Consider the following 21,125-nt stretch of genomic DNA (forward strand, 5'->3'; position numbering starts at 1 on the left):
GACAATGTGGTGCTGATGTGCCAAAAGATTAAGGGCAAGGCAAGGCAATTTTATTTGTATAGCCCGTTTTTACAAACAGTTTGTCTCAAAGGGCTTTACATGGCATCGTAGCAACATCCTCTGTCCTTAGACCCTCACATCGACTGAGGAAAAACTCCATGGAAACCCTTTTAACAGGGAAAAACAGGAGAAATCTCAGGGTGAGCAACAGAGGAGGAATCCCTCACCCAGGACGGACAGACGTGCAATAGATGTTGTTACAGACAAGAAAACAGTTTACAGTTTGTCACAGAATGTGCGGAATATGGAAATGGAAATGTAAGTATCTCCTTGTTTGTGAAACCTATACTGAAATACAACTTTATTAACTAAATTTGTTCTCGTAAAATTATGACTTTTTTCTCATAAAACTATGGCTTTATTCTCGAATTCTGTACAATTTTTTTTTTTTTCTCAATTTAGGACACCTCTCATTTAGATTGAAATGTTTTAAATATAATTTGCTGCCTCTGTGTTCTGTCCAGTCTTGTGTTGCGGGTGCGAGCGAGCAGGGCTCAGGTGCACCAGGAGTTGAGGGAAAGAGAGGAGGTCGAGAAGGAGCTGGGTTTGGTCAAAGGATGGATCCAAGACACTCGTGGCTTACTGCTGAGTCCGACTGCAGACCTGGATTCACTCCTTCAAGAGCTGGAGGTCAGAAACAACACGTACAGTACAGTACACGCAGACATGAGAAACATATGTTTATCAGTTATATAACAGAAGAAAAAAACCATGTTGTAAGTACTGTCATCTGGTGTTTTGTGTGTTTCAAGACCGCACATGGAGAAGTCATCAGCAGACGTCAGAGTGTGGAGCGCATGACAGAGCTGCAGCAGTCTAAGTACCAGGACCTCCAGGCCGGTCTGCCCTCTGAGCTCAGCATGCAGCTGGCCGAGGTGGCTCTGGCTCTGGGCTCCGCTGAAGACCAGGTGACCTCCCTTAGCTACAGTTCATCATTTTACTAAACATGGTAGCTTTAGTAAGTAGTTAGGACTGTCACATAGGTGTCACGTCTGTTTGTATATTGCATATGTTTTATTTTATCTCATAGAAAATAAAAAGTAAGACAGTGACAACAGTTTAAAAAAATAAACATTTCCTCTTTCCATAACCATTTGAAGTCTTATGTTAGACAGTAAAGTGACGTGTGTGTGTGTGTTTCAGGTCCAGGCGAGGGAGAGGGAGGTGCAGCAGACCAGAGATGTGAAAGAGGACTTCAGCTCCCGACTCCAGGACATCGAGGCAAAGCTGAAGACCATCGCTCTGAAATTGGAAGACAAGAGCGGCAACCTGGAGGAGGCCAAAGAAGAGACCAAAGTAATCCACCAGACAGACTGACTAATTAACAAGCAATTAACCCCTGCTAAATCGGCTATTCACTTTGCAGATGTTGGGGTTAATGAGTGTGTTAGAGTTGGAAAGGCATGAACTGAATTTCGCCATCAACAGTGACCCACTTAGGAGAGGGCTATTCCAGATGGGAGTCCGAGCCCCTTCCCTCCTGTTCTACTTCTTGCTGCCCCAACTTTCTTCTTCTTCTTTTCTTACTCCCCTGCCCATCTGTAGACCCACAAAGCTTGTGTATTTCAAGGAATTATTCACTTTAATTTTATTTTTTGAGCTATTCTCGCACCTCTGAAGTTAATTAATTGACCGGTTAATCACTGATCACTTGTAAAACCACAACTTGTCGCCTTTACACTTTGGTTTTCCGTAGATTACGGGTGTTAATTGAGTGTTAGGAAGCACATGCTTTCACCTTTTTTTAGTTTTAACCAGCTCCTTAACCAGCGCCTTGTTTGTTAACCTCTCATCACTTCACGTTTCCTCTCTCTCCAGGCTCTATGTGAAGAGTGTGAATCCTGTTGTCGCTCGCTGGTGGAGTTAGGAGTAGCGGTGCAGGAGTTTGGTGAGCAGAACCCGCTGCTGTGTAAGCAGCTGGGCGACGCCGTGGCCAAGCTGACAGAGGTGCAGCGGCACACGACACAGCAGGTCCAGGACAGAGCCAACAGACTGAAGAAGGTGAGATGTCCATTCATTTTATCAAAGACAAAGACATCTTCCCAGAATAGCTTGTATAAATGAAACACAAATATATATCTTTTTCAGGATTCATCAAGATTTAGTATCAATGTGGGGTGATTGTTTAAGAATGAAAGCTTTAATTCTTGGCTTTGGTCTTTTTCTTGTGAGCAGGCAGAAAGACAGGTGGAGGAATATCAGGGTATGAAGGCGTTTATTTTGGGCTGGACGGAGAAGGCTGAAGCTCTGGTGTCCGGTAACATCGTCTGGAGCTCTGCCTCGCAGCTGCAGGAGCAAATCCGAGCACATCAGGTGAGTCTTAATGAGCCGTGAAGCAGGGAGTGTGGACGGCTTCAATATGTCTCAAAGCTGCTGTTGTCCTGTGGATAAATCTGGGTCCAGATACAGTTTTTATTTAAGATAAATGCTGCTGTATCCCTCATTCGCCTGTTAAACATGAAGAAACCTGGCTAATTTGCAGCTAATTAAACTCACACTGTAGTTTGATTTCCTGTGACACGTCATGCACTGTACAGTTTGTTGGCTGGACTTAATTGGTATAATTGCCCCTCTCTCTTTGACTTGACTTGTAATTTATGTTCCCATGGTGACAGGCGTTGCTGCGGGAGTGCCGCGGTCTCCATGGCGACTTGGAGGCCATGGGAGAGAGGGAGGGGCAGCTGGGGGAGGTGTTGCGGCTGGAGGGGTGGAGCCAGCAGGTGAAACACCTCAGCAGACAGACTGAGGAGCTGCAGCAAACCGCCAAGACTCGCCTCCAGAGTCTGCAGGACGCAGCGAAGGTAAAAAAAAAAATTCAAAACCACTTCCCCTCGAAATCATTTAAGGAAATCTGTGATCAAATTATCTCCCTTAATTAGAGTTCTCAAGAGCTGCAGCTAATTTTATTTCCTAAATCCACACATAGTATATCTGTGCTCAACAAGAGGCGCACAATCCTTCAGAGTGACGCACAATACAACAGTGCCCCCTTGTGTTCATCGACGGACAATTACACCATCATTATGGAATGAACTGTTTTAATTTGTGCAGCAGTAATCTGTCACACTAATCTGATTCTCATACAGCTGGTACCCAGATGACAGTCTGCTGCTGATTATTGCCTGTATCATCATTATGTGTGTGAAGTCTGTTTACAGCTCCTCCTCCTCCTCTTCCTCCTCCTCCTGTCAGTTTGCATTTTTGTCTTGCTTCTCTTTCACATGAAATAAATCTAGGTCAATTAAAAGATGAAGAGGTTTGTTTAAAAAGCGTGCTTACCTTTCTATTCATAGCTCAAAGTAAACTGAAAACACATCTTCAGAGACTAGTGGTGTGGTGTGTTTAATATCCATTACTGGAAGCAGGTCCACAATTACAGTAACAGTTTTTGAAAATCTATTCTTAGCTCCTGTGTATTGACATTATATTTTATGTTTTGCTGCTCCCACTTTCACATTGATTCATTTTGTGTTGTGTTCTGTGTCCGTCTTTAGGACATGTTGCGTCTGGAGGCCGAGGTGAAGAGCCTCCATGCAGCTGTGGACCAGATCCAGGTCACACTTGCCTCCCCTGACCTGAACAGACTCAGCCTCAGAGAGCAGCTCACTCAGAGACAGGTACACATACACATGCACACATAAAATACTCAGATGCAATAGGACACCCACAAAGAACTTCTATTTAAAAAGTAGCTCTCTCTGTTGCTTAATCACCTATTCATTCATCATCCTCACTCTTTAACATCCCCCCTTTTTATTCCCTCATCAGCGTCTCTTGGTGGAAATGGAGGGCTTCAAGCAGCAGGTTGTGGCCGTACAGCAGTGTCAGAGCGCCCTCCGGCTGCCAGAGGAGGTAGTGGCCAGTCTGCCGATCTGTCGTACAGCCCAGACTCTGCAGCAAGAGGCCAGCCAACTGCAGCACACCACCATCCAGCAGTGCAACATCCTACAGGTAGAGGGCAGTCTTCGTATCACAAATGCTTGTCCCACATTGTCTCCATATCTGTCAAGAAACATACAACATGCTGGCCTGAAAATCCTCAGTAAGAGATAGAAGGACAGTTTCCTGAGCTGCACAGAGAATCGCTTGTTCCCCTGTAAGAAGAGTTGTTGTTGTTTTTTACTGTGTCCCTTGCTGGGGTTTTTTAATCATGCTGCAGTGTCCCAACAGGACTCCTCCTTAGGAATGTCTGTGTTTTCTTTTAGCCCCCATCAGACCAGCATTATCCTCAAATCCTTTGGTTCTGAGCTGAATTTGCCTTTAAGCTCATTGTAGTGAAGATTAGCCTTTAGAGGAAGAATCGACTGACCTTCAGACACTATGTGGAGGACAGACATTTAAAGCATCTTCTTCATTGCATGAGCACAGTAACCACCATAGTCTCATAATGGAAATACTCAAACTGCAGAACGCCACAATGAACAGACATGTACCTTGTTGCTCCGATATCGGCAAATGTTAAACTGTGTGTAGCATTTTATGTTTGTCTTGTCTTGCTTTTCAAACTTGCAAATTGTTCTATTGACCATAGTGCTTTAAATGTGTTATATATAACTCACGTTTGAAATAAATCCTTTATTCATTCATTCATCTCCAAGGGCAATAAATGCTTAGTTCTCTTCAGCAAACAATAATATAAATCACATTCTTTTTTTAAAATTTATTTTAAAAGGATGCAGCTTTAGATTTATCTTGATATGATTCATGTTTTCCAGGAGGCTGTGGTGCAGTACGAGCAGTACGAACAGGAAGTGAAGAACCTCCAGAGACTGATAGAGGAAGCCCATCGGATCATCCAGGACCGACCCGTCTCCACCAGTAACATACAGGAACTTCAGGCTCAAATCCAGCACCATGAGGTAAAGGAGGACACACACTTTGTATGCAACCATATACTGTATATATAAGCATGTGGACACTCTAGCATACTCTATGTGAATTTCTAACATCATTACATAACTATCGGGATCAATACACTGCTATAAAAGCCCTCACTCTTCTCTCTCCACAAGATTTTAGAGCTTGGCTAGAGGGATTTTCTTCCATTCAGCTATAATAGCATTAGAGAACTCAGGCACTGATATTAGGCAATAACAACTATTCAATCAACTGCTGTACAGTACCAGCAACTAATATCCATTAATTAAGACCAAACTTGGGAAACTATGGCTATATCGACTCAGCTTCGTCATGCTGAAACAGGAAACAAGAAAGCGGCCTTCCTCAAACTGTCGCCTCAAAGTTGTAAGTACACAACTATCTGAAACATCATTACAGCTGTAGATTGAAGATTTCCTTTTACTGAGGCTCAGAGGACCTTTAGCACATGCAGGGAGAATTAATTAATATACTGATGGTGTCTTAAAAAGCTTTTCTTGTCAGGTCAGCTGTTATGAATATCAAAACTGAGTGTGTCTTGAGTCATTACACATATTTCCTGTGTTCATCAGAGTCTAAAATAAAAAATAAATAAAAAAAACAGAAGTTGTTGAGGCAGCAGGAAATATACAGTATATCTTAAATTAGTTGTGGGCAACTGTGACGATTGAGTCATACTGTGATTAGGTCATTCAGGCATAAAGAGCAATTCAAAGTGTCAAAATCATCAGTCCGTTGCCCTTATTGCTCAATGTTTTTCAAATTCAAAATGCAAACAACAGGAAATTAACTCATAATACTTAATATTTAATCTCATTTTTCTCATGGTGGTGTTATTCAATAAATCCTGCCACACAACAAATCGAGGAGAATTTTGTGTGGTGACTCAACGAGGCCCGACTCACGCACATTCCTCCTTAATCTGATGGTGCATGTAAACATGACCTACAAAGATTTGATGCAGGGCAGGTAATTTGAGTTTTTTTTTTGTTTTTTTTAACCTGCGTCACTTAAGACCTGTGCTTTTCTGTCGCAGTTTTACAGTACTCTGCTGAGTAAGTGTGTTTGATCTCCCATATGGAGAGCGAGACTCAGAGGGAGGAGGTGGGGGTGCTGTAGAGGCAAAGAGAGACCGGCAGAGAAACAGCTTTTTTTTTTTTTTATTGCATTTGGACTTTACCTTTGTGGTTGTTGCAGATTTCATCTACTTCCACTACTTGGGTTAGAACACATGAGTTTTTTGTTGTAGACGTGCTATCGTTAGTGCAATCTCTGGCTTGACATGGCAGTGTGTTCATGTTTGAGTTTGATCTCTAAGCTCAAGCAGATAGCTGCAACTCCACTGGCCCAGTTAGTCACATGACCTGATTATCAGTGCATTGACCATCTGCGGGACAGAGGGAGTAGAAGGAGGAGGACAGGAGGAGGAGGAGGAGGAGGAGCTGGACCCGGCCTGCCGGTTCATACCATAGCTGTAATTTGACACCATCTCTGTCATTCTTCCCCCCACACACAAACACTCCCCCCCCTCTCCTTGCAGCTCTCTTTTGTTGAGAGAGAGGAATCTGTCCCCAGGATTGGCTGGAGAAGCCAAGCCGGGGCCAGGAAAAGAGGAAGGGGGGGTGCAGGCAGTGTGAGGTCACTTCCTGTTTTTCCCTCCGCGTTTGTGTATGTGTACTAGAGGGAGTGTCTGAGGGATTTTGAACTATTTCTGCAAGGGTCTCTCTCTGTCTCTCTCTCTCTCTCTCTCTCTCTCAACCAAACATCCCGTCTGCTGCTGGCTTCACCGCTGATCTGAGTCACCCGCCTCTGTGCTGCTCTGATTGGCTCAGAGATACAGATAGAGAGAGAGAGAGAAAAAAAAGAGAGAGAGAGAGAGAGTGTGAGGCTGTGCTATTCTCTTCCTGCGCTCACACACTGTGTAGCTAAAAGCGAGAGAGAGAGACCGGGAGGAGAGAAGAGAATGCGTCCGCCCCACTTACTCCTCTCACACCGGCACCACATTCAACGCTGAAACCAACTCAGCTCTCCTCCTCCTCCTCCTCCTCCTCCTCCTCCTCGCTTTCAGGATCTTATTTCAAGCAGGAACTATTGATCTCCCATTGTGGACTGAGCCACACTCTCCTGACCGTGGCGGGGGGGCGGTGGTGTTTGTCTGTTTGGGGGGGATGTTTTGACAGGAGCTGGCCCAGAAGATCCGCGGCTACCAGGAGCAGATCGCCTCGCTCCACTCCAAGTGCAAGATGCTGACGGTCAAGGCCAAGCACGCCACCATGCTGCTGACGGTCAGCGAGGTGGACGGCCTGTCGGACGGCATGGACGAGCTGAGTGATGAGGAGCTGCCCTGCGCCGTGGCAACCGCTACCGCCGCTGCCGCCAAGCAGCTCCCAGCACACCCCTCTGTCGTCATGGTGAGTGCATGGCAAACCCCCACCCCCTTATTTGGACACATGCACAATAACACAGAGCCCTCACACATGCACATACTGCATAGCTTTGTGCTGGTCAGGCTCATATTTGCGTGTATGTACATGTGTAGCCTCTGTCTCCCTTTGTGCTTTTTAAAAGTGGAAGACAGGGGTCCCAGGGGCTTTTTCTGTTTTGTTTTTTGGTTTCCAGAGGGTGTGTAGCTACAGTTCGTTTTACAATAAGTTTGCAGTTACCCCAAATTAGAGGATGTGTGAGGCTGACAGTTATGGCAGGTTGCAGTCAGCTACACTCATTACAGAGTACACAGTTATACCACTACATGTACAGCAAGATCAACAGTCTCCTGGGATGACATGTTGTCTAAGTTTGGATGTTAGATGCAATAACTCAAGGTCCAGAATAGTTCTTTTTAAATCTCTATTATTATCCCACTCCTCTGTTTCTCCTTTTTTCTGCGTCTGATTTCAGAACAAAACAGAACAAAAATAACAAGCTTTTTTTTTCTCCCTCCCTTATCTTCCCTTCACCTGAAGTGTTTCTATTTTGGCAGCCTCCTCCTGTGCAGTACTGCAGCAGTACTGTGCTGTGTCACTTCATTTAGCTTCATATTAGCCTGAATCTGTCTGCCCTGCTACTACGCTGTCATCCACAGCTTGATTATTCGTTTTTTTTCTTCAGTCTGCACATAATCAGCTGACTACTGGCTCTTCTCGTCCTTTCTGCGGCTCTCTTTCTGATTTCTTCCGTTCCTTGCCTTGTTACTGTTGTTTGTGGTGTGTTCAGTTAGGCCAGGAAACAGGATATTACTGCATGCGTGTGTGTTTGTGTGTGAGTGAGCATGATAAAGCTGTGTGTGTGTGTGTGGCATAAATAGGCTGCCGGGGCTGCTGATATCCTTGATTTGTTTTCCAGTCAGTGCAGTCACTGCTCAATCTCCAACTCATCTGACTGCGTAAAAGTTTCCCACACATGCTGGTGTGTGTTTATGCTCTGCGTTGCATAGCGTTGCATCATAAAGCCCGCGAAAAACTCCTCCAAGTATAACAAGGTCCCGAGTCAGTCGGCCAAGTTCTGCAGCATTTGCCAAAAAGCAGCCCAGTAGGGTTTGGCTCACATTACAGCTGTGTCTCTCTGCTGAAGCATGCAGGCAACAGACAACTCTGCTACTTCTCTGACAGCTGCTGCTGCTGTATTCACCCATCTCTGTCTCTGTTAGCCATACTTAGCTTTAGTTATGCCTTGTTTCAGTTTGGCCTTGATTCTCCTGGGGGTTTCCAGTAGACGTCTTCCTCTGACTGTTGATTCAGTGCTTTTTTCACTTTGGACATACTTGTAATAATAGTTTTTAAGTTTACATCAGGCAGTATGAGATATTCATTTCTACTAAGTATATGCCACATGACACACAACTTAAATATCTGAGAAAATTCACACTTTAATTCACAATTTAATATGGATGATGCCTGGACGCCACCTACAAAGAGAAATGTGTCTGGAAAGGAAATGACTGTGGTTCTGAAACTGCAACTCCTCACTGTGCATGAGTATGAATGTGGTGTGAGCAATCACTGTGTGTGTGTGTGTGTGTGTGTGTTTGTACTGAGTGTGTGATTTTGACTTCCTGGTAATAGTCATTCCTTTCCCCTGATGAATCTTGTAAAAAAAAAAAAATCACCCTCCTTGGCTCATTCATTGCCAGAGGAGTCCAGAGTCTGTCCATTACTGTAGCACAGAGCGACGCTTCTGTGAATGATGTCTCTTTAATGCTGTGCTGTGGCGATGTGCGCGCTATGGTTGCAGTGTTTCATGTCAATAGGAGTAATGTGATCTACTGGGTCTCCTCCCTGTGATATTTGATTACTCACTGTCTAATTAATCAGCAGTGTGCTCACTATAATCTGCCTAACCTGCACTTCCCCATTAATTTTTATTCTCTTTTCCTCTCTCTCTCTCTTCACTTTTCTGTCTCCTCTATCCTTTTATCTGCCTGTTTTCTGTTCGGTGGCCCTCCCTCCTTTTTCCTCCCCCCCCTGCTTCTTTGATGTGTGTGTGTTTGATGTGGCGTGTGTGTACATGTGCGGTCAGATGACAGCCGGCCGCTGCCACACACTCCTCTCCCCTGTGACGGAGGAGTCAGGGGAGGAGGGTACCAACAGCGAGGTTTCCTCTCCCCCTGCCTGCCGCTCCCCCTCCCCAGGGGCTAACGCTGATGCTACTCTTAACCAGGTACTGCAACCCCCTTCCACCCACCCACGGGTGCCTCCAAAAGCTCTGCAGCATCACCCAACCTGGCATACCACCGCCCATTTTACATGTTCAAATGAAAATTTGCAAAGAATAAAAAAACTCCACCTAAACTAGTGTGGCCAAAAATGTCACAATAAGTCATTGAGCCAGATATTTAAGTCTTCAGTCTTATTTCTTATTATCTAAAGTTTATGTTTATTCCCATGTCTAGTCAATTTTAAGACTGAATATGTAGCTAAATAACTTAAAAAGATGGACATGCAAACTTTGGCGCTCAATCCCATCCCAAGGCCGCCGCCTGATTCCCACCAGCAAAAGCATGACCTCCCCGTTATCACCACTATCCACACAATGGATATTTTAGTTGCTGCACTGCCCTTGCTCTTCCCTCTGTCAGCATTAAGTTTTGCATATTTACTTTGCTGAAGACAAATTTGTTTGCCAATTGCCACTTGCTTTTTTTTTCCAGCTGAGATCAAAAAGACAGTGTGTCATTGTTTAAAAGTAGCTAAATTTGTATAAAGTACCTTTTTGTGTGATTTTTATGCAGCAGTGAAACAGCAGCACTTTGTTTTTGGGAGAGTCAGCAAAGGTCATGGTTGTTGCTATTATTGTGAAATCTAAATGAATACTTCTGTCTTGTGATGTGTCAGCGAAACTGTTGAAATAAGACAAAAATCAATAAGGTCAAAGGCAGCGTGTGGGACAGATGGGAGGTGGTGGGAGTAAAGTATCGAGGGAGAGAGAATTAATCTCATGGGACCATGAAAAGACATGAAAGGCTGAAAAAGTATCCACAAAGAACTAAACAGATTCAGCTAACAACTCAAAGACAGTGCTTTCTACTTCTACTTTTTGGATCATAATGGTTCTGTGGACTTATTTGTGGGTATCATAACCAGGAACTACCATAACTATTAACTCTCTGATCTGCGGCCCTGTGGATTTTAATTAGAGAATCAAACAGTTTTATTTTACCTACAGTACATACATTAGTTTATAAGTGAATATTGTATTACTATAATGTATGTGCAGCAGGGGCAGGCTTGCTTGCTTCAAATGTTCCTGTTGAATTTTATTTGTTTGGGACATATGAGACCCAGCAGACCTTCCTTTTACAGTCGACCTGAAAAACACTGAGGCAAGCGTTTGCACTGTACACTAATGAAACCCACACTGACGTCACAGGGTCGAGGAGCCCTGAGCCGAGCGCCCCTGCAGGAGCTGTACGACCCGTCCATGGAGACCAGCGCTGCTAACCTGGATGACCTGCAAAGATCCTGGGAAACACTAAAGAACGTGGTAGGTCACCGTATCTGTAATCAAATATAACGTCACTACCGTGCTTTCTTCCCCTATATACAAGGTAAACCATGTATAGAGGAAATCAAAGCTTTAGAACTGGCCAAGTTGAATAAAAGCTAATGCATTTTTCATTTTAAGTACACTCACTGACTTCTCTGTGTAGCACCTAACGGGTTACTGTTAATATTTTAGATCTCACAAACCCAGGTCACAGTTGAGTTGGCAGGAAGTCTCGATTTTTGGTCTATTGTACCAAAAACAAGGGGTGTATTTGTTGCACCACAACACAAACACAATACTGCAGTAGATTTTTTTTACCCCAGCTCTTCCTCTCCAGCTGCCATCTCTTTTTTTTTTTTTTTTGCTCATTGTTTTAACTCCTTCTGTCTTTCTTTCCATCCCTCCTGTCCTGCCACAGATCAGCGAGAAGCAGAAGAGTCTGTACGAGGCTCTGGAGCGACAGCAGCACTATCAGGAGTCCCTCCAGTCCATTTCCACCAAGATGGAGTCCATTGAGGGGGCGCTCAATGAGGGCCTGGAGCCCACCAAGAGCCCAGAGAGCCAGATGGCTGCACACCAGGTGAGAGAGAGAGAGAGAGAGAGAGAGAGAGAGAGAGAGAGAGAGAGAGAGAGAGAGAGAGAGAGAGAGAGAGAGAGAGAGAGAGAGAGAGAGAGAGAGAGAGAGAGAGAGAGAGAGAGAGGGGACAGGGGTCACATGAATTAGGAAGTTATGCTTGTGTGCCATTTAGAGAAAAAGAGAGGTTGGAAATAAAGTGGTAGGACATGTGAGGCATAAATTTGAAGGCAGACAGGAGACAGCTCTTGTTTAAAAAATACAAAGATGACAAGAAACAAGCCTGCTCAGGGAGAACAGAGAATGATTGAGGGGTTTAATATTGCGCCAGCCTGTGCAATGGTTGCACAGACTGCGTGGCACTGTTCTCCGTTGCTATGCCAACTTCACAGGGACGGCCGATACAGTTGCTTTCTGTAGCACTGCTGTCGGGCAGTGCTTGGACAAACCCCTCTTATTTTGCCACTCCTCTCTGCAGTCTCCTCTGCTGTTTCTTCAGCAGTTTCTTTTCTTTCTTTCTTTTTTTTAGTCCATCACCTCTCAGACTCTGTTGTGATTTCTGTTGTTCGTCCAGGCTTTGATGGACGAGATCCTGATGCTCCAGGATGAGATCGGGGAGTTGCAGACATGTTTCTCAGAGGAGCTGGCAGACAGCGACAGCGATGGGGAGGCTGGTGACCAACTGGCGCTGCAGTCCACTCTCACTGTGCTGGGAGAGAGGATGGCCACCATACGAATGAAGGCTTCGGGGAAACGGCAGCTGCTGGAGGTGGGTCCTCCTCCTCCTCCTCCTTAGAAGACCAGATAAGATCATATTCACACGCTTTTACTGTATCATCGTCATGAATACCACTCATGCCCAACATTTCACTTTGACCCCTTGCAGGAGAGACTGAGCGAACAGCTGGAGGAGCAGCGGCAGGAGCAGGCGCTGCAGCGTTACCACAGCGAGGCTGAGGAGCTCGACCACTGGCTGCTCAGCACTCGCGCCACTCTCAGCTCTGCACTTCAGCCCCAAAATGAAGACTTGGACATGGAGGAGCAGCTGATCGACTGTCAGGTGAGACTGATATTTTTTTATCATCAAAGGCTCGATTCACCGCGGGAAAACTGGAAACTGATTCTGATTATTGGCTTATTTAGATTTCAAACAGTGACACTTCTGACCTTGGTAGTTAAACCAGGTTGTTGGTTTGTGTGCAGATGTTTTAAAGCTCTCCTCGAATGACACAGTCAAGAGAAAACCTGTTCTTACTACTGCCACTGGCTCACTTTTCTTTTTAAAGTCCTGTGCCATTTTCATATCAAGCAGTAGCTATCACAGGCTGAAATGAAGTATCTGGCTGCTGCACTGTTCCAGAAATAGAGCCCATCCTTGGTTTCATTCCTTTGATATTATATTACTGTTGCTATTTTAGTCATGCGTAAACTGTTCAGTTCATCCAGAAGAAATTTACTGAATGTGGGACACAAAAACACAACAGACAGAGAGTCCACTAATGTCCAATAGAGTGACACTTTTGCACTGGGGTCTGACCCTTTACCCCTCTGTGATGACCCTCCTCACAAGGTCCTCAAACATTCTTCAACCAGCCAACGTTTACCTCGCTACTCATCCTGTTTCTATGGTAACATCACATGGGGGGTAATCAGGATCCAGGGCGATAAAGTAGCATCAGTCACTGAGCATGGGTCTCATGCAAAGTTGAGTTTTTATTCAGGCTTTTGAAGGAGTAAATATTATTGCTACTTCAGTGATTTTGATCACAAACCAATGTCTGAGCAATGTTTTGAAAAAGTTTGTTTACATTTTTTGGTGACAGTGTCTATTATGTGCAATATGGGGAAAGGTTCAGTCCTGCTGTTTTTCAATGTAGTGATTGACTAACAAAAGCTTTTGTGTATGCGTGAACTTAGAGTGATTTTAAATGAGTTACTTTTGGTATAAAACGTGTTAAAATGTTTAAACACATGGCCTGAACTGAAAAGCCAAAAGTGGTGTAATTAAACGTTTCAACATTCATCCTGTGATACACTATAATTGGCCTCTCGGCAACAATAATACTAGGTCTGTGGCTCAGTCAGAGGAAATCAGTGTTTAAAGTGTGTGTGTGTGTGTTTCTAGCAGCTGGGAGACACTAAGCTGATTATAGCTCGCATATGGCTCCTGTCGAGCTCAGGTCTAAAGGTCCAGCCCATGTGGATCCTCATCTCCAGGGGGTAAAAAGTGTCTGCAAGCGTAGATTATTACATTATAGATCCACTGGAAAGGGCAGGATGTAAGAAACTGAACGAGGCCAGAGAGATGGGGTCAGGGAGAGAGGTGAAAGAAACTGATGAGGATCAGTTCAGGCTGAGAGCAGAAAACTCCTGGAATGAAAAGCTGCAGAAGATTATGAGATATCAGTGGTTTTTCTTGAATAATGATTGGAAACACTTGAATGTTTTATCTGATGAATGTGATATCTGCCTTAGGATAGTCAGGGAAGTTCTATGAAGTGGAAACAAATGGTTTATTTACATTTGTTTAGCTAATTTAAGTGTAACCCCTAATGGCTGTAAACTATTCACTGTAATTTCCACAGTGAGTTCATTTGAACCTTTACACACTACAAGAAAATCAACAAACTGTAAACAGCTCAGAAACCATTTAAACACGGTCTCTTGTGGCTCAGTCCTTGATCAAGCTGAGTCTAAACTATTGGACACACATTGTGTTGCTGTGTAAAGCAAAGTCCGTCAAAGCAAAGGTATAAAAAAGGCTGTAAAAAAAAACTATATCAGCTAACAAGGAGAAGACATTTTGGAATTTAAGCTACAATGCCTGAAGGAGTTTTTTTTTTTTTTCTGGTATGAAAGCGTAGAGACAACCTTCCCACCACATGACACAGTGACAACTCTGAATAGGAGGAAAAGAGTTTTATGAGGCTCTCTGCATTGTTGTGGAAGACTCTCTGAGGAGGACGACCGAGGGCTCTTGTGGCCCTGTGTGAATAAAGGAAGCAGACTATCTTAATCCCGCTCTTTTCCACGTCCATACAATTCCACCACTTTTCACACACAGACTGGACAAGGAAAGGGAGGGCCCCTCTTACTCTGGTTTCTCCTCTAAAGAAATGTAGGAGGAGGAGAGTGGGTGAGGTCTGTGGGAAATAATTTAAAGGGAAACATATAGTGAGCTTGAGAGAGTTAGAAAACTGATGTAATGACAAGTGGATCTAAAGAGGAGTGAGACAAGTAGAGGATAACTACACCGCCTGTATACAGTGCACACTATGAAACTTCCCCAAAATGTCAACAAATGGTGTACAGTAGTTGTGCAGTTGTAATGTATTTTGTGGGACCTGTGATATTAAGTGGCAACCCACCGATACAATGAAGACTGGATGAAGAATCTGTAGCACTTTTATAAATAATTCTTGTTAAATGATGAAGGCATATTTCAAATAACTGTACAAGAATCATTTAGATATAAGTTTTTTCCATGTAAGTGGCTCCTGAGCCAGATGGCTGATTATTAGATGCGCACTTTTGTTTGTTTGTTATCATCCAAATATGTAATTGAAAGTGATTCGACAAAGTTTCACTGTTGTTTTTCTTTTTTAAACTATGCTTTTTTTTCTCTCTTTTAAAAAAAAATTGTGTTCCTTGTGCTGCTGCTTTTCCAGAACATGCTGTTTGAGATCGAGCAGAAGGTGTCGTATCTGTCCGAGCTTTCCGTCCACAGTGAGAGTTTGCTGTTGGAGGGCCGGGCCGAGACCAAGGGAGAGGCGGAGCAGCTCACCTTCAAACTGCACTCCCTCAAAGACAGCCTGCTGGAGCTGCAGCAGATGCTTCAGGACAAACAGGTCGACATCCAGGTGAGATCACAAGTTGTGTGAGTTTTGTCTCCTCGCCATCTAAGTTTTTTTTTTTTCCTTCCCTATTCTCTGCCTTCACTTTCCCTTTCCCGTTGTTCCCACATGGTTTTTTCCATTTCCCAGATTCTCCTTCCCCCCTCTGCCTCTGTCACTTTTGTTGTGCTGTGTTGCATTATGTTGCATTGGTTACAGCATCAATGGTAGCATTATGCAAACACTAAAGGTCATGGCATGCTCCTTCATAAAAGTCCAGTGTTTTCCACTATGGGACAACAAGAGCCTGTGTGTCTCACAATGGGCCCTTAGACACCAGACAAAAGGGTGCTACCTCATCACATGCTAACACTAAATGTACTGCACCAGGTGTGTTTCTGATGACACAACGTTTTGACCTTTTGCTCTCTGGTATATGACCAACTCGCAAAAAAAGAATAACTTCATTTCTGTTAAAGGAATTATTGCATTCACTTGACAAAATAAAATTTTACAAAAGCTTTCTGGGCCAATCAGAAATTCTGGTAACAATATCAATGTGGTAAATGTTTTTTTGTTGTTTAATATAATTTGATTTTATTCAATGATTTCCTCAGTCAAAGTTCATATCATAGCAAATGAATCACATGACGTCAGAAAGTAGATATAATTTACATATGTACCAAACTCATAGGAAACTGTTGCTTTGTTCTTTTCTCTATTCATCATGCACTTATTAATTTCATCACCCCATCCTTTAGAGAGAAAAACAACAATCCTGCTCGCTCTCATTTTAAGGCTTTAAAGCATTGAGTGCTGAAATCCCTTTGTTTTTCTCCCAGGGGTCATTGCAGGAGCAGGAGGACAGCGAGCCAGACTCATCTCTGTCCCAGAGTCCCAACGTCCAGGATTGGCTCTCTCAGGCCCGTTCAACACGCACACAGCAACACCACGACAACCTGCTTCGACAGAGGGTAAGAGGAAGCTGCAACATGCATATGCTTTAAGATCATTTACAGCGATTTAATTACAGACTGCTCTGCTTCTCATTGCCTGGAGCACCACATGTCTGTCATTTTCAGTCTAAGTCAGTTAGAGTCACGCTCCCATGTAAAACAGGTTCATTCTTGTGAGATAATTAAATCAGAAAAGTTGGTTCTTTTTATAGATGAATAAAATTAGTATTTTATTCTAGGAGCTGCAGGAACAAGTAGCTGAACAGAGGAAGCTGCTCCAGTCTGTAGCGAGTGTCGGGGAAGAACTACTCAACCACCAGACCACACCCAATGGGGACAGGTACTTTTCCTCCTCTCTTTAAATCCTGGCCTCTTATTTGTGTCCCTTTAAAAAGCTGCATGGGCATTTCGTTACATTGGTTTTTGCTGCTAAAACAATGTTCACAGGATTAGATATTCGTCATATTAGTTATTATAAGGTGTCCGTCTCCCTCCCACAGTGAGATGTCCATCCCAGGGGGAGTGTTGCTGGAGACAGAGACGTTGTCTCCTTTGGAGCAGATGAGACAACGCTGGGAAAATCTGAACAAAGATCAGAGCACAAAGCTGCAGCTCTCCCTGAACACGCTGGAACACGACCAGCTCAGCCCGGTACAGATGCCATTCACTGGTTTTCTGATTTTTTTGTGCACTGAATTTTGCTTTGTGTTGTTGCTGTTGATGCTTGTGCTTCCTCTCATGTAATTTCACGCTTTTATTGTCACGTTTGCTGCCTGACTGACTGACCCTCATATGTCTCATATGTCACTCTTTTGTGCAGGTGCTCCACCGGTCCCGTCTGTCCAGTCCCAGTATGGTGTTTAGAGGTGAGTCTGGCAGCCAGGACTCTCAGTCTCCAAGAGCGCTGTTCGAGACCTGCAGCCAGACTCTGGAAAGAATCGCCCAAGAGGTGACGCATTAATTCAATCTCTCATTGTTTATTGTGTCCCAGGTACTCCCGTGTCTTTACTCAAGAATGTCTTACTTGACAGCTTTCCCTGTACTGAGTCAATGTTATTTATTTATTCCTCCCCACAGGCAGCGGGCAGTGACAGTAAAGTGGCAGCAGCTTTAGGGGGGGTGACAGTTCAGCAGGACTTGTATGCTGCAGTTTCAGCAGCTTCCTCCTGGCTGGATGCTGCTGAGAATCAGCTGCTGTCTGGTCCAGTGCTGCTGTCTGAGGATACAGAGACGCAACTCACAAGTCTTGAGGTAAGAGGATGCAAACACACTGACCACAGAAATGTAAACATGTGAATCGCAGCAGAAAGCAAATGTATGTTTGACTGTACTGGTAGCTTTCTAGAAAGAACTCATCTGCAGTCATACTGTTAGGAGAGATCGTATTTGTGTTAGTGACCTCAACTCCTCTGTGCAGGGTCTTAATAAACAGCTGAAGGAAATGACCAAGGAGGTGAACCAGTGCAGAGATCTGCTGGGTGGAGAAGCGGGCCGACTGTGTGGTAGAGAGGAGCAGGCTCTGATGGAGGACACCCTGGAGGGTCTGCAGGAGAGGATGGGCCTGCTGGACTCCACACTGGAGCAGCACTGCGACAGCATGAGAGACCGGCTGCAGGAACACTCAAATTTCCAGGTATTGGAGTTAAACTGTTTCACCACCAGTGTGGTTTTGATTAAGCTCCAGATGTGATGCATCTTAATAATTGTTCACCTTTTGAAATAGTTTTTCTTTTCTGTCCTTGCCAGAACGAGCTGAGGATGCTGTTCACAGCTCTGAGTGAAAGTAAACATCAGTTGCTGCAGAAGATGGCAGGAACTGCCGACAGACCCGCATCCAAACAGATAGAGGTATAATCTTTTTTCTTTTCTTTTTTTTCATTTTATGCATCTGCAAAATGTAAATGTTTTTTGTTTTTTGTTATCATGTCTATTATCGTACTTGTTTTTCTTGTACTGTTCCTTTATGTTGAGCTGTTAATTTTTCTTGAAAAAGCTAGTAGAAATACTTAAAAACAAAAAACAAAACAGATACAGTAGAGGTATGATATTAACCAGGAGCACATACAGAAACATTGGAAGTGCTTTTGGAAACTTGAGATTTCTATTGAATATATATGTAACTCTTCTCTTCTGCAGGCGTTATCAGAAGTGGAGGACAGTCTGCGGGAGTTTGAGCAGAGGGTGTCTGAGCTGAAAACAAGAGCAGAAGGACTCCAGTCTGAACAGATCTCCAGCCAGGAACTACTCAAACTACAGGTAATATCACATCCACTGGGGAACTAATTTATTTTTTCCTTTAGACTATGGGGTGTGATGTTCATCCTCTAACCCTCTAACACTATTATACTTAATGACTGACGTGTTTTGTGTAGGACGCCTATGAGGAGCTGATGCTGATGGTGGGCTCCAGACGTAGCAGCCTGAACCACGGCTTGTCGCTCAAGGCTCAGTATGAAGCCGCACTCCATGACCTCACAGACCTGGTGGACACCGCTCAGGACAAGATGGCTGCCGACCAAAAGATGACAGTAGCCTCCGTCATAGAGGTCCAGATGTTACTGAAGAAACACAAAGTAAGGACGGCACTGAAATAAGAGTTGCATTGATTGCATTTGCCAAACTGCAGTATTTACTTACAGGTCAATGATTTCTTTCCTCCCTTTCACTGTGTTTTCTTTCTTTCTTCTGCTCTAGGAGTTCTTCCAGGGGCTGGAGTGCCACATGATCCTCACCCAGACATTTTACAGTAAAGTGTCTGGTCTGGTGGCTCAGAGGGAAAGCCAGACCCTGGAGGAGACCATGGCTTTAGCCCACAGTGTGCTCAAACAGGCCCACAGGAGGGGAGTGGAGCTGGAGGGCATACTGGAGGTGGGAATCATAACAAATAGATAAAAGTGGAAAAGCAGCAGTAGCCTACTATTTTTTTTTATCCAGTCCAATCATAAAGTACAGCCAAAATTCAAGAGATAATAAAATGCATAACCAGAAATAAACACAAAAAACATCTGGTGTGAATAAAATAAATAACACTCAGTCCTTTGTCTTCTCTCTCTCACAGTCATGGAGCAGGCTTGTTGAAGACTACCAGGCTCTGTGTCGGCAGCTGGAGGCGGTGGAGTGTAGCATCCCCACTGTCGGTCTAGTAGAGGAGACAGAGGAAAGACTCACTGAACGGATCAGTCTCTACCAGGTAATTAACTTTATACAGACTGGTTAAACATCTTTCTATCCATGCAGTATCAACATCTCTTACTCTGATATATGCAATAAAGTCACACTTGTTGGAATATTGAATATTTTGTCTGATCGGTCATTTATCTGTCTTCCTCTTCCTTCCAGCATCTGAAGTCCAGCCTGACGGAGCATCAGCCCCAGCTGTACCAGGTTCTGGAGGAGGGCAAGAGGCTCTTCCTGTCTGTCGGCTGTTCAGACTTAGAGAATCAGCTGACCCAACTGGGGGAGCACTGGCTCTCCTCCACCACTAAGGTCAACAAGGAGCTGCATCGCCTCGACTCCACGCTGAAACACTGGAGCAGGTCAGGCTCTGGCAGTGGACTGAGTTGGATTTGATTTTCTTATGTCAGGAATCAAATCTTAAATAATATAATAATATTGTTTTGGTCTGTAAACTTGTTTGTGATACCTGGAGGGTGAATACTTAAAAATGATCTCTTTCCGAAACTAAATTAAGATACATATACTCTGCGTTTCAGGTACCAGAGTGAGTCAGCAGAACTGAGCCACTGGTTGCAGTCGGCTCTGGACCGGCTTGAGTTCTGGACCACCCAGTCAGTAACAGTGCCTCAGGAGCTGGAGACTGTCAGAGACCACCTCTATGCCTTCCTGGTTAGTTTTCACATCAGCAGCAATTATGCACCACAGACTTAATAATAATATCTATATACAATATTCAGATAATATTTATGAATATACGGTTTTAACTTCTGTCTTCTGTGTCTGACAGGAGTTTTCCAAGGAGGTGGATGCGAAGTCATCTTTGCGTTCTTCTGTGCTGAGCACGGGAAATCAGCTTCTGCGATTGAAGAGAGTAGATACAGCTGGTCTGAGGACAGCGCTGGGCCAAATCGACACGCAGTGGGCTGAGCTGTTGACCCGTATTCCTGTCGTACAGGAGAAGCTGCACCAGGTCTGAGAACAGTGGCTCTTACACGGGAACGATTGTTGACATAGTCTCATTTTAATTCTTTAAAGAGATTTTAAAGAAAAATCCTCACTGATGGTGACGATGCTTTGTTTTGGCTCTTTGCGTCCATAGCTGCAGATGGAGAAGCTGGCATCACGGCACGCCATCACAGAGCTGATGAGCTGGATCTCTCTGATGGAGAACATCATAGACGAGGACCAGGACAAGATCATGGGAGCTGTGGGCTCAGAGGTGGTCCAGAACTTCCTGCAGAAATATAAGGTACAAAACTGCATCATCCGTCGCAGTCAAAGTGTCCTGTAATTCTACACCTCAGGCCATGCTGCAGAGGACGTCTCTTACCTCCCTCATCACAGTCTCATAATGTGTCTTTTGTGTTTCACAGGGTTTCCACATCGATCTGACCTGTAAGCAGCTGACTGTGGACTTTGTGAACCAGTCCGTGCTGCAGATCAGCAGTCAGGATGTGGAGGGAAAGCGCAGTGACAAAACAGACTTTGCTGAGAAGCTGGGAGCTATGAACAGAAGGTGGCAGATACTGCAGGGGCTTATTGGTGAAAAGGTAACTTTTCTGTTACAAAGTAGTCAAGAATTAAAGGGACAACGAGGAGTTTTGGAAAAGCGAAGCGTTTTCACACTACATTTATGAGCCTCCGCGCGCACCGTAAAATTCTTTT

General features: G+C 44.3%; 1 protein-coding gene across 1 annotated transcript in view; it reads left to right on the plus strand.

Moving 5' to 3' along the window:
* Nucleotides 1-21,125, plus strand: part of syne1a (spectrin repeat containing, nuclear envelope 1a) — a gene marked incomplete at its 5' end in the record, with an annotated part of 127,628 nt that overhangs the window by 81,547 nt on the left and 24,956 nt on the right. Inside the window, 32 exons of the mRNA XM_084001067.1 lie at nt 525-690; nt 813-968; nt 1,204-1,356; nt 1,879-2,061; nt 2,236-2,373; nt 2,676-2,861; nt 3,555-3,677; nt 3,829-4,011; nt 4,776-4,919; nt 7,119-7,349; nt 9,454-9,594; nt 10,804-10,917; nt 11,339-11,500; nt 12,069-12,263; nt 12,381-12,554; nt 15,163-15,354; nt 16,170-16,301; nt 16,523-16,623; nt 16,784-16,934; nt 17,104-17,232; nt 17,361-17,534; nt 17,701-17,916; nt 18,030-18,131; nt 18,420-18,539; nt 18,656-18,856; nt 18,978-19,151; nt 19,342-19,473; nt 19,623-19,819; nt 19,997-20,129; nt 20,248-20,430; nt 20,560-20,709; nt 20,834-21,010. Of these exons, the coding sequence (XP_083857193.1) occupies nt 525-690; nt 813-968; nt 1,204-1,356; nt 1,879-2,061; nt 2,236-2,373; nt 2,676-2,861; nt 3,555-3,677; nt 3,829-4,011; nt 4,776-4,919; nt 7,119-7,349; nt 9,454-9,594; nt 10,804-10,917; nt 11,339-11,500; nt 12,069-12,263; nt 12,381-12,554; nt 15,163-15,354; nt 16,170-16,301; nt 16,523-16,623; nt 16,784-16,934; nt 17,104-17,232; nt 17,361-17,534; nt 17,701-17,916; nt 18,030-18,131; nt 18,420-18,539; nt 18,656-18,856; nt 18,978-19,151; nt 19,342-19,473; nt 19,623-19,819; nt 19,997-20,129; nt 20,248-20,430; nt 20,560-20,709; nt 20,834-21,010 (5,113 nt within the window). The remainder of the gene's footprint in view (nt 1-524; nt 691-812; nt 969-1,203; nt 1,357-1,878; nt 2,062-2,235; nt 2,374-2,675; nt 2,862-3,554; nt 3,678-3,828; nt 4,012-4,775; nt 4,920-7,118; nt 7,350-9,453; nt 9,595-10,803; nt 10,918-11,338; nt 11,501-12,068; nt 12,264-12,380; nt 12,555-15,162; nt 15,355-16,169; nt 16,302-16,522; nt 16,624-16,783; nt 16,935-17,103; nt 17,233-17,360; nt 17,535-17,700; nt 17,917-18,029; nt 18,132-18,419; nt 18,540-18,655; nt 18,857-18,977; nt 19,152-19,341; nt 19,474-19,622; nt 19,820-19,996; nt 20,130-20,247; nt 20,431-20,559; nt 20,710-20,833; nt 21,011-21,125) is intronic.

The sequence above is a fragment of the Trachurus trachurus genome, assembly GCF_905171665.1.
Source record: "Trachurus trachurus genome assembly, chromosome: 24".
NCBI classification, from domain to species: domain Eukaryota; kingdom Metazoa; phylum Chordata; class Actinopteri; order Carangiformes; family Carangidae; genus Trachurus; species Trachurus trachurus.